General features: G+C 39.1%; 1 protein-coding gene across 7 annotated transcripts in view; it reads left to right on the top strand.

The window, feature by feature from the left end:
• The window catches only part of apbb2b (amyloid beta (A4) precursor protein-binding, family B, member 2b), a 256,665-nt gene that overhangs the window by 181,193 nt on the left and 57,995 nt on the right, over positions 1–17,477 (top strand). For all 7 annotated transcript variants that reach the window (XM_048531985.2, XM_059647330.1, XM_048531978.2 and 4 more), the window contains 2 exons: positions 7,449–7,595; positions 8,186–8,313. In XM_048531985.2, coding sequence (XP_048387942.1) covers positions 7,449–7,595; positions 8,186–8,313 — 275 coding nt within the window. The remainder of the gene's footprint in view (positions 1–7,448; positions 7,596–8,185; positions 8,314–17,477) is intronic.

The following is a 17,477-nucleotide window of genomic DNA, read 5'->3' as shown; positions in this document are numbered from 1 at the left end:
AATATTCCCAAAAGATTCCCAAAATATTCTCAAATATTTTGTGTAAAAATATAACTAAAGTCCAGCCTTTCAAAGGGGGAGAGACCAAAGGTGGATGGGCCGGGCATTTCCTGCTGGTGACCAATGTGTCAGCTGACAGGGTCAGCAGGGTTTTGAAAAAATGTGTTCGAGCAGGTGAATATCTGGATCAAGTGGCAAGTACCCAATAAAGTTCTCACTAAGTTAATTAGCCATTCTTTTGAATTGCCTAGCTGGCAGGGTCTGCATTCTGGTGGCCGTAATATGGCTAGTAAGACAGTGGTAGCTTTGAGGCAGCAGATTGGATGGCCAGAACTGCATTGGGCTTTTTAAATCCATGCTCCTCCCTGCAGCTACCAAAGTGGGGTTTGTCCTTTGTGTGGACAGCGGAGAATCTGTGGCTAGTCATGTTGTGACAGTAGCAAGTCCTGAAATGCTGAGGGGGAAAAAGCACTCTTTCAGAAATTTTCTTTGGAACAAACTGCTGTTCGACAATTCTATACAAGTGTCAATCAGACAAAACCATTCATTGCACCAATAACACAGGTTCCCTCTCCATTCATACCTCTTAGTCTCATCTGAGTAAACGTGTATATATAATGGACAAAAACTGAAAGAATAATCTGCAAATTATTTCAAAATGTGTAAACAATCAAATGAATCCCTTAAAGAAAATAAATTCAGACACCTGACTGAAAATCTGAATTTCATCTTGACTAAGCCCTCTATTATGTAGAGGGCAGACCTCTATTAATGTCAGCAATGTGTTATCTCTGCCCATAAAATAATTAAACAGTAGTTATTCTCCTAAAAATACAGAATCTTTATTGTAGAGGTCAGCTATCTGCTGATAATTGACTGATTATGCTGCTTCAGCAAATGAATTGAGAAAGTTGGTTTAGTCTGGAATTTAAGAGCATAAGAATGGCATTTTATTGAATATTTTGTCAGGGTTAAGGTGATCCTATTTTAAGGATAAACTATCTTAAAGTCTTACATAGTAGCATACATATGTTCTGTTCTTGTTTTCAAAATTTATATTAGCTTTATATTATTGAAACACATATTTTACAGCTCACCTTAAGTAAGATTGTCACTGTGTTTGTTGCAAGGTCAAATTGTTTGTATTTGATATTGTTTGTTCTAATTTTTCATTCGTGGGAAACTTTGTCAGCATGGATGAGTTGGACCACATGGATACTTCCATGCTGCGTGATTGTGACTGTATAACTCAGACATGGACTAGGTATTGTTGTGCTTGGAATTGAAGTGTATAGCCAGTCACTGCTTTTATTTTTAAAGGATGGTGGTAACTTAAGAACTAATGAGGCAAGTAAAACTGCTGTTCACTGACTTAATACCTTAGTGATCAGCTATACTCCTAGACTACACTGGCAGCCACTTCAAACAAAAATATATCCCTGCTTTATGGAAAAATGGGCTACATGGAAACTACATCTTGCCCATTTCCAAATGCCGTATGTTACAAATTGGCCTTATGTGAGTTAAGCTGGACTAGATTTTCGCTCAATTATATTTAGTGAAAAACTAGCCCTATTTGTAGCTTTCACTTTATTCTATGAATTTTCTTGATATGGAAGTTTGTTTTGCCGAGAATATCATCATTGAAAGATCAGGAGTTGTGATGTTAAACTTGTTAATTTGAACTGATATCCTATGGGAATGCTGATCTTTGAAATGGCCAAACTTGTTGATATTGAATAAAAGTGTAACTTAAGTTTTGTGGTTTGTGGACAGACATGTCGCCATCTCTCTGTTAAATATTGAGCAAGAAATTGTTCCTTTAATAGCAGTCAATCAACTGGCACTAGCTGCTAATTAAGTATAACTGATACAGCAACTCAAAGTGAGGAGTAGCTACAGACTTAAATGTGAATGCTTGAAGGGTTGTCTCCAACTTGACCTGCCCCATCATTTGCAAAGATCCAACTTTGCAGAATGTCATTTGTTGTCTGCCTCAGCTTGAATGTGCATTGAATAGCATGAAGCTGTTGTATTTGTATGGTAGGTATGAATGAAACCTGCCACAAATTTTGAGGGTAGCTATGAACACAAGAATCTTTTAAAAAAAATTAAAATTGCTGCGAATCACCCCTGACACTAAACATTAACTATCATGAGTGTGGAGCCCCATTCAGTCAGGTTTTGAATTTTTTGAGATGGTAAATTTTTAAAATATTTTTCCCTTTTCCTCTCTCTCCTCTTTGATCCAGTCTTTTCACCCCTTGTTTTAGTTTATTTGCTTCTCTTTCAATTACTAATTTGATGTGGCATTAATTTTCTTTTGTTCATCATCCTTCTCGCTCCTTTCTGTATTTAATCCCCAGTCTTTAATTCTCGCTAGTTAAGGAGGTATTCTGTCAGAGGCCTTAGATGCCGTGTTTCTCTTGGTGCGCTATGACAGGCCTGTAAGTTCAACTGCAGTTGATCTGAAGGATAACTCGTAGAATGCTCAGTGGGTTGCTCTCCTAACAAAATCTGGTCCACTATTATTAACAGATTAGACGCAAAAAAAACTGCAGATGCTGGAATCCAGGTAGACAGACAAGAGCCTGGAAGAATCCAATCCTGAAGAAGGATAATACCCGAAACATTGACTGCTCCTTTCCTCCAGATGCTGCCTGACCTGCTGTGCTCTTCCAGTCTCCTGTTTGTCTACCTATTATTAACAGATACCCACTTGATAGCAGTATTGTGCAATCACAATCTGTCAGCTATTTTAAATTGCCTGTGCTATTCAGTTTTAACTTGTTTTTGAAGTAGCAATATTTGCAATGAACCCTTTTATTTCCATATCGATTCTTCAGGCTATTCCCTTCAGTGCATTAACCTTTAGTATCTTTAAGAGCAACTTCAGTATCACAATAATGTATTCTCAGCTTTGGTAAAACACTAAAGTGAGAATGTAAATATCAGAGACACTTTGGGACTCAAGTTTGTGACAAAAGGACTTCTTTGCTTGCATTTAAATGAGAATATGGCAATTTCCCCAGCTGTTAATTTCTTTGCAGACTGAACCCATTAGACACAACTAAACTTCGGTTGTCTGCAACTACCTGAGCACTCTACCAACTGTTTCTTCATTAACCAATCCATTCCAGTACAAGTGTGTTGCTTAGTACCAACAAATGTGGAAGCCAAAAGAAACAGGTTATTAGAGGTCATTTGTCGCAGCCTCAGATATCACTTAGCACATAGGTAACATTTCTGCCATACAAATCAAGAAATTAGCATCTTGAATTGCAGAAAGCTGAGCTTTCTTCCCTGGCCTTTGACAACAACGCCATTGCTGATCTCCCCACCAACACTGTCCTATGGGTCTCTGTTGCCCAGAAACTTAATTGGTGTGACCTTTTAAATGCACAGGCCACAAGAAGAGTGCAAACACTCGGTGTGTTAGCAAGAGGATTCCCTTGACTCTTTGAAACCTCTATAATTTCCAAAACTCAAGCTGCGTGTGTGATGGAATATTCACTAATCCCTTTTCATCAGTACCGCCAGACCCCCCAGTAGCCTAATGCAATTTGGAACAATGCAATTTCCCTGATTGACGCACCTTCCAATGGATATATTTTCCAACCTTTACATCAGTAGATTCTGTCTGCAGCAGGATACCTTGCAGCAAATTGTCAAGCTTTACTTTACCTTCCTCTTGTGTAATCTCTATCACCAAGATAGAAGTAACAGTGACACGGGAACACCATCTCCAAGTACCCATCCAAGTAGAGTTCCTTCTCAAACTGGACATGCGTTGCTGAGCTTTTGTCACTGGGTCAATCCTGAAATTTCATTTTAGCAGCAGGACTGGATAAGGCCCAACACATCCCTGACAAGTAAATTCAGCGAACAGCAGTAGCTTTGGCAGTGTCTCCCACAACACAAGAGCAGAAGCATTTTTTTTAGAAAACGCATATTGGTGATTAAAGCTCTCTCGCCAATTGTTGCAAGTTTTTTTTCCTACTATGTTAACTTGACAGATCAACTGGCTGAATAGAATTCAGATGTAATCAAACACTGATTCAACTCTACATAACCATGTACTACTGTACTATTAAAAAAAATTCCACCAATCTATTCTGGACCAATATCTGTTGCAATTGTTTACAAATTCCCTGGAGAATATGTTTTCTTTTCTCCCCCATTAGTGCCCTTGTGGCTGAAATTGCAGGCTGAGGAAAAAAAACATATTCTCTCGTACTCCTCACATACTTACATTCCTGCATCCTCATTTTGCAAATTGCTTCAAGCTCTGTGAGACAGTGTAAATTAGTTATGTAAAGCCACAGCAAACTTGAGAGACTCGTACACAGTTTCTTTCATGTAATGTAGTGGCACCCTAAGTTATCAATGATCTATTTGGAAATTGTACCATTTTGACAAAACTCCTTTCGTGTTCCAATCCAAATCTGTTGCACAAGTGCTTCAGGACCTCAGAGCAACCTTGTAATGATGTCACACAGCTGCACCTCATTGAGCGTAAATGGTGTTAAAGCTAGACTAAACTATAAACTAGCCTATACTCGAGAATGATAGAGAGTCTTAGGAGCACATGGACATGATGAACACATGAAGGTCACGACTCTAAGATTAGAGCTTGGTATAGATTTGATTGCAATGTATAGCGACATTTTGCATTAATGTACAATTGAAGTCCAAGCCTGAACGTAGCTCTTGTCATGCCCTATCCTTGACCATTCTCTCTTGAATGTAAATTCATTCTGTGACATCAAGCCATATGACAAAAGATTCTTACAAAAGTGTTTTTGGATATGTATCTTTGGAGAGCCAGCATGAACATGACAATCATTTGGTCTCCTCTGTTGTAACCATGCTATGATAATTAGATATGTAACATACAAGATGATCAGAGGATTAGATAGGGTGGACAGAGAGTCTTTTTCCGAGGATGATGACTTCAGCTTGTACAAGGGGGCATAGCTACAAATTGAGGGGTGATAGATTTAAGACAGATGTCAGAGGCAGGATCTTTACTCAGAGAGTAGTAAGGGCGTGGAGCGCCCTGCCTGCCAATGTAGTTAACTCAGCCACATTAGGGACATTTAAACAGTCCTTGGATAAGCATATGGATAATGATGGGATAGTGTGGGGGAGGGGCTTAGATTAGTTCACAGGTCGGCGCAACATCGAGGGCCGAAGGGCCTTTCCTGCGCTGTATTGTTCTATGTTCTATGTTCTGTGTGCTAAAAGACTAGCACAGTGGTTCTCTTTTCATGGAGGAAAGAATGAACAGGCTAGCCAAATGCTGCAGAATTTGTTAAAAGTCTCATTTTTATCCTGACTCAAAAGACTCTTTTTTTGCATTTCACAGAAGTGTATTTTTCTGAAAAGCATGTTCAATTCTTGAAGTCAACTTTGAAGAACTTTCTTTTTTTTGTAATATTGATAATTTTATCATTCTTTAATAACATTGAATGGACTTATTTATGCTACTAAATTATGGAAAATGCTGGTTTAAAAAGTTATTACTTCCATTGAAATGAAAAATTCAAAATAATTCATTGTGAACGTCATGAGTATTTTGGAATCTTGGACCAATGCCCTTGGTTCTGTACCACAAGCCAAGCTTTGGTTTCAGCAATATCTTTCTTGTTTTAAAACAACTTGATTGTATTTTTTACAGTATTATAATGATAGAAGTGTAACCATTTGGAAAAAGAGAATGCACTCAAAGTATCTCCTTTTACACATACTGATCATCCAAAATTGTATTTCCAAGATCATACTTAATAGTTAGCAAAGTTGGAAAACGTGGCTGATCAATATCTTGATATTTTATAATAAATACAGTGAAATTTGTCTTCAATAATTAATTGTAAAGCCTTACTTTAAGACAGTAATTTGCCTTGCATATGATTTACAAAAGAATTGCTAAATGCAGTCCACCATGAGTAATGTTGAAATAATTTATAATTTAGACCATGGTTATAAATAAAATTTTATCAAGAAAGGGAATGATCCTGATGCTCAAGAATGCCAGTTGTACTTGCCAGTCACAGTTGTCTTTGCACCTGCCTATGGGAATGGGATTGGACTGGAATGACTAACCAGCTGAGGGCTATATTGCCCTAACAGTTTCTTTTGAAATTGGGAATCATACATGATGTTACAGTCTGTGCACTGTGCTGTTGTTTTATTTATTGCGCTGTACAATAAGTTCGTTAATCTGATTCCACATCAACAGATTTCACATGGAGTTCTAAGGAGTGTTCTATTCTCGAACTGATTAACAACAATTTTGCCTAGCTCTAAAATGCTTCATTTGTTGTTTCATTTCATTGGTCCTCAATTATTCATGTACCTCCCATCATTTGTCTGGTTACAACTGATTTTTTTTGAGAATGTATTAATAGCTCTTGAATGATCTTTGTTGACTAATACAGTCTTTCAATATGGATGCAAATCTGAACCAGCTAGGTAGCAAAACTGATATAAGGAAGTCTTTAACCTTGGTAATGTTGTGGGTAAATTGCCACAAGTTACTTTTAATTTGGATATTTATTAAGAAATCTCACAGTCGTACTGAAACAATAATTTATACTTTTTTAAGACCCCTCAAGTAAGTTTGAGCTTGCGATCCAACTTAGCTATTACCCAAGTAATGGTGAAACCTGGACAGGTGTTCAACCAATGTAGTCTGTCCCTGGAAGTTTCCAGGTTCGCCCTTCTGCCGTGTTGTTCTACAAAGCTCTGCTATTGGGTTGTTCTAGTGTTGGATTCTTATACAATTTTCTTTCTTTCAAATTTGCAGTGCGATATTATTGACATCCTTGTGGGTTCTTTCATCCCCAACATTGATTGTAATTTTGGAGACTTCAAGTCTGCAGCTTGCCCTCTTATCAAAAATAGCTCCTTTGTTCCTTGTTTCACTTGGGGTGAGCTGTCTGTTTAAAACACAGCATTTTCCTGCAGTTAACCCCATTACTTCAGAACATTATTCCTTAAGGCAGGTTTAATTGCCCATTTGCCATGAGGCAGCAGATTATCAAATAAGTTGTCATCCCCTTTCTTTCAGGAAGCAGCTTATTTATGTTGTTTCTGTAACTCCCCTTTCCTAGCGATGGTTAATTCACATGATTCTGTAACTCTATACACAGTTTCTCTTGTCCCTTTCATCTCAAGAAACAGAGAATTCCAGACAAAGAGTTAATCCTACTTTTTTCAATCCATGTATATCAATTTATCTTTGTTGATTTATTCAGTCCATCTATAGTTATTAAAGTTTTGAAGTCAATAATATCACAGTATATTGTACTTGATAAAACTGATTTGTTTCTTTTAAAACATCAAATTAAACAGTACCTATTTGTTGAGATCCACTAAATTTTAATTGTGTCACTGAAAGTTTTCAGTGTTGTATTGATGTATTGTGTATTCATTTCCAATTGCAGTGTTTTGCTGTACGTTCCCTGGGTTGGGTAGAAATGGCAGAGGAAGACCTGGCACCTGGCAAGAGCAGTGTTGCTGTGAATAACTGTATCCGGCAGCTCTCCTACTGTAAAAATGACATCAGGGACACAGTTGGAATTTGGGGAGAGGTAAGAGATATTAAAACAGAAATTAAAACTAATTTTTAGGTTATAGCAAATTTAAACATTATTATGGATGACAAACCTACTTCATTGCTCACCAAACCCTGGGTTAATTGTACCAACACCAACAACTTAAGTTTCTACAGTGTTGGCAATGTCATGGAAGAATGTTCCAAGGTGTCCCACCGAGCTGTCGGTGACAAAAAGGAGAGAACTACTGAAGGACATGTAGGGAGCGCTGACAAATAGCCCAGACTTGGTGGGTTTTAAGGGAACCTCTGAAAAAGAGAAGATGGTAATGGAGATCTAGAAGGGCCGTGGAGGAAATTTGTGACAAGATGCTACATGGTGCCAGAAGTGGGGTAGAATTTAGGCTCAAGACAGAGGAAAATTTACAAGTATATGCTTTATAATCCTGAGAAGCATGAAATATCAAAGAGTTTATGAACTGGTTTCCCATAATCTTTCAATTATAATTCCGAATTGGCAATAAAACCAGTATGAAGTATTGGCATTTTATTGGCAGCATGATGAAATCGAACAACCTGAGAAATGGCAAGTAGTCTTAAATAATTAATATTATTGTTAAATTTCAGGGTAAAGACATGTACCTTATTCTAGAAAATAATATGTTGAACCTAATTGACCCCATGGATCGTACTGTTCTTCATTCCCAACCAATTGTCAGCATTCGTGTATGGGGTGTCGGTCGTGACAACGGGCGGTAAGTGCTTAGTTTTAAAGATTTAGTGAGTTGCTGGATTCAATTATATTTTTCTCAGCTTTAACATTCAGCTGTTTAAGTACACATCAGAGACAAAAGATTTTAAACTTAAATAAATCACAGTGATTGTGTTGAATTCTAGTTTAGCAATTTTAGTATGAGGATTTTAAGCCAATGTTAAACTCTTTTATTGTACTTGTATGCAGACTTATTTAGTGACTTAGTTAATTCCTACGATATCTCTTAGGATTCTTAGCTTTCTGTAATAAATTGCTATGTTTCATTTTATTGTTTGAAATATGCTGAAAAAAGAAATTGTCATTTGGATAATGTTGCCTATAACCTTGATTTGTAAAACTGAAACTGAGACATATATCCACATGCAAGAATGTTCTTATTCTCCTGTTTACTGAGACATTTTAATGGTCAATACTTGTGCATCTTTTAGCAGAATATAATAAAGCTACAATTCCTACTTGGGCTAAACTGAGTGGATTTGTCACTTTCAGCTTTTTCTTTTAATTGTATTCTTGTGTTGCCAACAAATGCTTTTCATACAGTAGAAAGTGGTTGCTTTCCCTTGATGTTGGTATTTCTTGACCTTCTTGACCTCTGATGAGAGCAAGGTGAAAGGTTTCAACGGTTTTTCAATCATAGTCTTTTTTATGTTCAAGCCTGTGCTACCAAATGACATTTCCAGGAAACTGATACAACAAAGATATTGGAATATAAGTTGAAAGTAGCTGGTACACAGCCTTGCGACATATAGTCATCTTCTTGCCGAACATTACAGGGGAGGTTGTTGCTGTTTAAGTAACGTTAATAAGTTTCTGCAGTGTATTCCTTTAACTGTACATATTGCGTTCGTAGTGGCACAACAACATAACTTTGTTAAACTGTTCTCCCCTTAAAAGGGGCTTCAGTATTCCTGCAACTGCAGCCATCTAGAGAATGGCAGGTATGCTGTAGAGTTGTCGACAGCCATCTCTGCGTCCCTGCTTATCTGGCATCCAGCACCAGATAAACTTGTCTGCACTTTCCTTCCTCTCTGTAAAATTTCTCACTTGGCCATCTACCCTAGTATTGGCTTCTGTAGCTATGCCATATTTTGTTTTCTAAAGCTCCTATGTAACCCCTGAGATGCAAAACAATGTTGAAACCACTGTGTAAATTCACATTGTTGGGTCTTTTGTATGCTTGTATATGGTTAATGAATTCTAATTACACAGTGTTGTCACTGGAGATCAGATTTGGATGCACAAGCAAACTGTTCTGCTGTCACTACTGAAGGTCAAAACTATCACACTGAAAGCACATTATACATGGACTAAAGCTATTTGCTGAGATTAATTTTGAGTTTTGTTAATTTTCAGAGCAAATGACACATTAACACCGTCATTCAGCACATTTCTAACAGGAAATAATATGTCATTTTAACAACCGAAAGCTAAGAGTTTTGATGTGTAGCAAGACTTCTGACTGAATCGGTTGTAATTTTGTCTTGGTTGAACTTCCAAGTACAGTATATAGATGATGTAAACCTTAGAGCTTAATCTGTTTTGTCTCTTGGGATCAGAGGTGGGCAGGATAACACACCAGCCCAGATCCAGCTACCCAGCTCCATCCCATTCCTGGGCTATTTCTGAAGATACAGGATCAAGGGGCAGCAGAGCCACACACTTGCACACAGCACATAGCCCATCCAAGTATGACGTGTCTGTTAACAGAGTCCAGTTGGGATTTTCAGTCAGTCTCCTGCTTTTCACCGGTAGCAGAAGACCAGCTTATTTGTTGAGAGAATAGCAGGGGAACTCCAAAGTCGTAAGTTGAGGCAGCTGAAAGCTTGGTCACCAGACATGGAATGATATGCCCAGCCCAGCACTGGAGCAATGCAGATATCTGAGGATCGTGGAGCAAAAGGGGGTTACAGAAATGCAGCAAACTGAGGCCATGCAGGAATTTGAAATAATGAGAATTTTTGAAATTGAAGCACTGTCAGGCTGCAAGCCAGTGCAGGTCAGCAAGTACAGGATCATGCACGGAATTAGTTGAGAGTTTGGTTTGTTTCAAGTTTATGAAAAGTGGAAAGTACTTAAGTAGACAAGTCTGGTAATAACAATAAGATTCACGGATTTAACAGCAGTTGTGCTTAAAAATAAGTAGAGTTGGATGATGTTTTGGAGGTGAAATTAGAGTAGGCAGTCTGGATAATGAAACAGAGATGCGACTGAAAACCATTTTTGGATGAAATAGAAGGCTAAGGTCGTAAACAGTGGTTCAGCCTTGGACAGTGCCTAACCAGTAGACCTACTCGAAGGAATTGAACATGATGGCTTTGGTATTACAAGTGTCTGACTGGAGGAAATTTTGGTCCTTCTAGAACTGGATGTCAGACCAGTAATGAGTCAAATCGGAGATGATTTAGAAAAGATGGTGCACTAGAGCTGGGTTTTATCAGCGTACTTGTGGAAACTGATATGTTGTTGGATGTAGCCACTAAGAGGCCGCAGAGCAACAGGGGAAGACTAAGGGGAAATGCTTGTAATGCTTATCCCTTCAAAGGAGAGCTGCACTTAAAACAATAAGGCTTGTTTGTCTTATAGTAAATAGCCACAGCAAATGTAAGGAATTAAAATGTTTTCTTCTTTGGAATTTGAAAGCCATGTTCCCTTATTCTACTGTGTTTGCTTTCCTGGGAGCAAATGCCAGTTTAATAAATCACATTGAGGTGTAATGTATAAAGAGTACAATGTTGACCCAAGAGTGCCTTAAGTATAACATCAAAAAGCTTTTATCAGTTCCCGTCCTGTGGTGTGATGAAAATGTTTTTTTCCCCCACAGTGTATTAGGTGACGTTATAACTTATCCAAGCAGCTGGGTTATCAAGCCTGCAGATCAACATTTTGTCTTGCAGTCAAATCTGCCACTGGACGTCAGACTTACTCTAAGGTTATTAGTGATGCCTGAAATAACTGCAGTAACCCTGAGTAATTGAACCATTCCTAAATATGTCTCTGGTATATATGGATATTTGCAGGTGGTGAACATTGATTTGAGCTCCCCTGATGCCTGATATGTAGGAATTATGCTGAGTAAAATTCTTCTGTGCAGATTTGATCATTGAGGTGGCAGATTTGATCATTGAGGTGCAGCAGGCAATGCCCTCTTAAATATATAATATATTTAAGAGACAGGCATGGTGCCTCAGTGGTTAGCACTGCTGCTTCACAGCACTAGGTTCAATTCCACCCTCAGGTGACTGTCCTTGTGGAGTTTGCACATTCTCCCCCTCCCTGTGTCTACATGGGTTTCCTCTGGGTGCCCCAGTTTCCTCCCACAGTCCAAAGATGTGCAGTTTAGGTGGATTGGCTATCTGAATTGCCCGTAGTGTTCAGGGAAGTGTAGATTAGGTGGGTCATAGGGGAATGGGTCTGGGTGGGATGCTTTGAGGGTCGCTGTGCACTTGTTGGGCCGAAGGGCCTGTTTCCAAACAGTAGGGATTCAATGATTCTATGACACAGCACAGGTAACCTATTCAGCATGAATGAATAAAGAAAAAAAAACTTGCAGAGTGGCTAAATGGTTCTTAGCTTAAGACATTCCATATTGCATTGAATTATGTAGCTCCCCTTTCAACCAAGCTGTCAAGTATTTGATTTTAAAGATGGAAACATGATGTAATAGTTAAATTATGTCAAGAATACAATAGCTTCTATTTCATGCTATGCTTTAGGCTCACATTACTGTTAGCATGGACATGTTTTCTTAGTACCTTTGAGTGGGTGTTAACAGATGTGCACTGTTAGAGACTGCTGGCTCCTCGTCCTACAGTAGCGCTTGCTCACTCCTTCAGTCATGTAACACTCTTCCTTTAAATTTATACATTACAGGTTAGTGAATACAGTTCTATTTTGTGGGCATCTCTTCACATGCATAGTCCTAGTCTGATCTCTGATCTTTTCTGCTCTGCTGATGTCAGAGTAAGGTGATGATTTGCATTTTCCATTATACCACACACCCCCCACCTCCAGTCCTCTGTCACTTCGTTATGTAATTCCAGTAATTTGTTTTTCATTATTTGTTATTGTAATCGTTCAACAACATTATCACAAACCCCTCCCCCTCAAAGTTCAGGTTTCCCAGTTTGAAATGATTTGGGACTCCCAACTGATACCGTTCCTTAATTCCCACACAAGAGAATTTGTTCTTTACCAAGCATGGAATTGTACCATTCTATAAGGTGTTTCTTGTATTTATTGGATACCTTTGACCCATATCCTGTGATGACTGTACTCAGTCTCACTTGGCGCATTTGAGACACTGTACCAGAATAAGTGAGTTGTGTTGTTTCACAGGTTATTCATGTTTACAAATCAGTTCTCCCAATCATCCAGGTTCATTCATCCTTTTTGTAAAACGCAAATTCCATCAATAATTCTTTAAGTTTATAGCAGGGTATGATACTAAACTATTTTCATGGTAGTTTTTAAATAAATTTAAAATTAACAAATACTTAATTTATATAATTATCCCAAGTGAAATACTGTAGAGTGTGTGAGCCTTTTTAAGAAAGCATTTCTCATTAGGGTCTGACCAGAATTTATAAGGTCATAGGAAATAGGAGCACCAGTAGGCCTTTCATCTATCTGTTTGATAAGATCAAGGAGCAATCTGTAAGTAAGGGCAAGGATTCTCAACTGGCTACAATTAGTTACAAGGGTGCATAAAAGCCTAAGACCAGATATTCACAGAAGTGATGGGTGACTGCAGATAGGCAGTGGTCACCATCACCATCCCACCTACCTTCCCCAGCCCCACCCCCCCCCCCCCCTCTCTCTCTTTATTTCTGAGCTCACTTCCCCCTCCCCCATTTCTGAAGTAAGGTCCTGACCTGAAACGTCAACTTTCCTGCTCCCCTGATGCTGCCTGGCCTGCTGTGCTTCTCCAGCTCCACACCGTATTATCTCTGACTCCAGCATCTGCAGTTCTTGCTATCTCTGAGTGAGATACTAATAGAGGTGATATGTGAGTGGAAGTTAGTGCTCTATTGTAGAATCTCTCAACACAAGGGGTGGGGGAATTCATGTGGCTCTTTGTGCCTGTGCCAGCTCTTTGGAAGAGTTACCGTTGACCTTGGCCCTGAATTGAGCAGGAAACACTTGGTCTAGGCTATATACCGGCATTTCTGATCTTTAATTGAGAAAAGATCAGTTGTGAAAAAGACACTCTAGAATTTCCCCCCCAGCCATACTCCCAACAAGGTAACTTAAGGTACATGAAAACAAAGGATTTGGGGCCAAGGGTTGGGACTGTTCTTGTACAGGATTGATTACAATTGGGGTCTATATGGTACTTCATTTTAGTTGAGCACCTCAACTTTCCTGTAGCCATTTTGGGATGCGGAAACGCAGGTTGATTTAAAGTTATTGCAAGTCTGTACTGATGCATATTCATGGGTAGCAACACTGCAGCGTTTCTGGTATCCAGGCTAAAAGCAATGGGCAATGAGGTGGAAAACTTTAGAAGTACGACCCCAGCCATCACTTTTAAAAAAAAATTGAAGATGAATATTTTATAACAATGCAATTGTAATGAAGGTTTTTGAAAGAAAGCTCATAATTGTGGTTAGCCCTTCAGTTGCGCAGCTGTTCTCCAATGCTTTTCGCATAGGATCATCAAAAAAACACACCTGTGCTGGTTGCTTTGATAGCTCTACTCTGAAGGGAGTTGACAAAAATGTATAGTTTTTAAAAAGATCAGAACATGGTCACGTATATTTTTTCCTAATTTATACATCCAATTTTGAACAAATTAAAGACTTATAATTATCTGTTCAGCTGCCCAGATCAAGAAAGTATGTAGTCCTGGCTCGAAGATTCAGTTAAATCACAGAAACCTTACAGTGTGGAAACAGATCTTTCGGCCCATCGGGTCCATACTGACTCTCCACAACACTGCATTTCCCATGATTTATCCACTTATCCAACACATCCCTGGATACTATGGGCAATTTAACATGGCCTTTCTGAAATGTTACACAAGATTTCTGATTTTATTCTTTCCATTCAGCAACCAAATGTTTGTTTACTAGGCATTACTTAATTTTAATAGGTGTCATGGCCCAGTATATTATTGACCTTCACTCTATTCTTCTTTATTTTAATACTGAACAAAAAGGTTGCGAAAGATGGCCAGTCTCAGGTCTTTTAACTTATTTTGTGCATTGAAGCCATTCCCCTTCCAATCCAGGGAACAAAGGAACATTCCAGAGTGTTATAAAATCAATTTTTTTCTTCTGAAACTATCCAGCAGTGGATTATCAAACTGAATGTATCATTCTGCGGCAAACATGCCAGCGCAAACACACACCTGTTTCAAACTCTCAAGGCATGAAACAGCGGCACAGAATTCACAATCTACATACTTGCTACCCTTTGTTCGGGAAAAGGCTTTGAATTGTGAAAGTCATATGGGTATTGAAACCTTTTTGTTGTTTTTTTTTTCCCTTGTCAGCTAGAAGCTGTTGGTAGACGGAGCTTCATTAGAATGCCATCATACTAGCTGCAAGTCATCCGAACAGCCAGGTTGAAAATGAGAAATTTTAACAGCTCCCTCTCAACACATTACCAACTTTAAATCCTCTTCAACAGCCAAGCTCCTCAGAATTGGACTACAGCAATACAGCTGGTCTTCCTACAGGGTGGAGACCCTTTCTGATACAGACAAAAGGCCCAATGAAGCTGGCAGTAGCCCTGAATTGGTCACCTGACTGGCTCACTGCCATTATTCATCCTGCTACTGGTAATATACCATAACAGTAGGAAGGCATAGCCTGACTGGCTCACTGCCATTATTCATCCTGCTACTGGTAACATACCATAACAGTAGGAAGGCATAGGGTTCTCCTGGCACCTTACCCCACCCACACCTAGCTCTTAATAAACAGGTTGAAAATATTTAGCCTCATTTTAATTGCATAAAACTTGGCAGCATTTGAGCATTTTAGGAATTTCATTCAATGAATCTGTCCACATATGTCTAAGCCCTTAGATTAGCTTTTTATATAGGAATATGGAATGGCTTTGATTTTATCTTCCATTATTCAGCCTATTGTTCTGTGCAATTCTGAAATCAGTTGTTTTGGATGTAAGTATGGTGTTCATATTGATTTTTTTCCCTAAAGAAATGCAAGAAGTAATTATTTGCTTTATGTCTGTGGTCTGACTTTCCCCACTCTTTACTTTCTGATGTGTGTGAAACACTGACCACTCATGAATGAGACAACGGAGCCCAGACCTTCAACCTACAGGAGCCCATAACACAGAGAATCAGGTGCACAGCACACACTATACAATTAAACACATAATTCACTTGGTGACTCATAACACAATGTGGCTTGCATTGTCTTCATTTTATTAAGAAAAATGTTAGTTTCTGACAATGTGGCAAAATCTTGCTCTAACTGATTCCCTTTGGCAGGTATAAGAACAAAGGACAAAGAAAATTACAGCACAGGAACAGGCCCTTTGGCCATCCAAGCCTGCACAGATCCTCTATCTAAACCTGTCACCTATTTTCCAAGGATCTGTATCCCTCTGCTCCCTGCCCATTCATGTATCTGTCTAGATACATCTTAAATGACGCTATCATGCCCGCCTCTACCACCTCCGCTGGCAATGCGTTCCAGGCACCCACCACCCTCTGCGTAAAGAACTTTCCACACATATCTCCCTTAAACTTTTCCCCTCTCACCTTGAAATCGTGACCCCTAGTAATTGAGACCCCCACTCCGGGAAAAGGCTTCTTGCTATCCACCCAGTCTATACCTCTCACGATTTTGTAGATCTCAATCAGGTCCTCCATCAACCTCCATCCTTCTAATGTAAATAAAAGTAATCTACTCAACCTCTCTTCATAGCTAGCGCCCTCCATACCAGACAACATCCTGGTGAACCTCCTCTGCACCCTCCCCAGAGCATTCACATCCTTTTGCTAATTTGGTGACCAGAGCTATACGCAGTATTCTAAATGTGGTTGAGACAAAGTCCTATACAACTGTAACTTGACCTGCCAACTCTTGTACTCAATACCCCATCCAATGAATTAAATCATGCCATATGCCTTCTTGACCACTCTATCAACCTGCGTTGCCACCCTCCGGGTACAATGGACCTGAACACCCAGATCTCTCTGTGCATCAATTTTCCCCAGGGCTTTTCCATTTACCGTATCTCCAAAGGTAGTTGGGGATGGATCATTGTTCAGGATTGAGGATGGCAAGATGTTATGCCACCCTTGGCATTAAGGCCATATCAAAAGGTATTAAAACTCAGTGAATTAATTTAGTACCTTTACTTCCTTCAAAGTTGGAAGTTAGCTAGAACTTCCTTGTGAATTTAAGGAACTGTTTCATGAGGACTGCAATGTGTGGTCAGAATTGGCTCTTTGACTGTTTTGTTTTAGATAAGGTGATGAAACAGTACTCTGAGGAGGTATATTAATAAAAGTGTGGATTGTAACCAATATGGGAAAGTTGTGTGGAATGTCTTTGAGAAATTGAGATCATGCTTAGTCAGTTGATTCATCGGAAAGCCAACATAGCTTTGTATATTGATGTCTTGTGATGTTGATCGTAGTATCTCGACCCAATAGCCATCAGATGACATTTGCAGTTGAAGGTGGTTAGGGATAAAGAAATTAACATGTGGACTACTCCTTCACTGTTACTTGGTCAAAATCCTGGAATTCCCTTCCTAGGGGCATTTTGAGTCAATCTATAGTACATGGACTACAAATGTTCAAGAAGGTAGTTCACCACCACCTTCTCAAGGGCAACTAAGAATGGGAAATAAATGCCAGCCAGCCACATCCTATGAGTGAATAAAAAAATTCAAAGATCATTGGCTGAGTGTCAGTATGATGGAGTTTCATGGAATATTTCTTTGCATGAGCTCTAACAAGTTACATTCCTCAGTTTTCTGCAGCTCACATAATAATGTAAGCACTGTGCCACTATGGAACTACTCTCGCGTTATCTTGCCTTCAGCAAACAGTGGTAATCTTCTGAGATTTCTACTACTGATGCCTTATTTAAAGCCCAGTTGTGCGTCCGGTCACTTGCCGCCAGCCACAAATTATCCTTTGCCCTGCCACAATGTGAACAG

This window comes from Stegostoma tigrinum, chromosome 1 (assembly GCF_030684315.1).
Source record: "Stegostoma tigrinum isolate sSteTig4 chromosome 1, sSteTig4.hap1, whole genome shotgun sequence".
Lineage (NCBI taxonomy): Eukaryota > Metazoa > Chordata > Chondrichthyes > Orectolobiformes > Stegostomatidae > Stegostoma > Stegostoma tigrinum.
The sequence above is the reverse complement of the archived record's forward strand: the minus strand, read 5'-3'. Positions and strand labels throughout refer to the sequence as shown.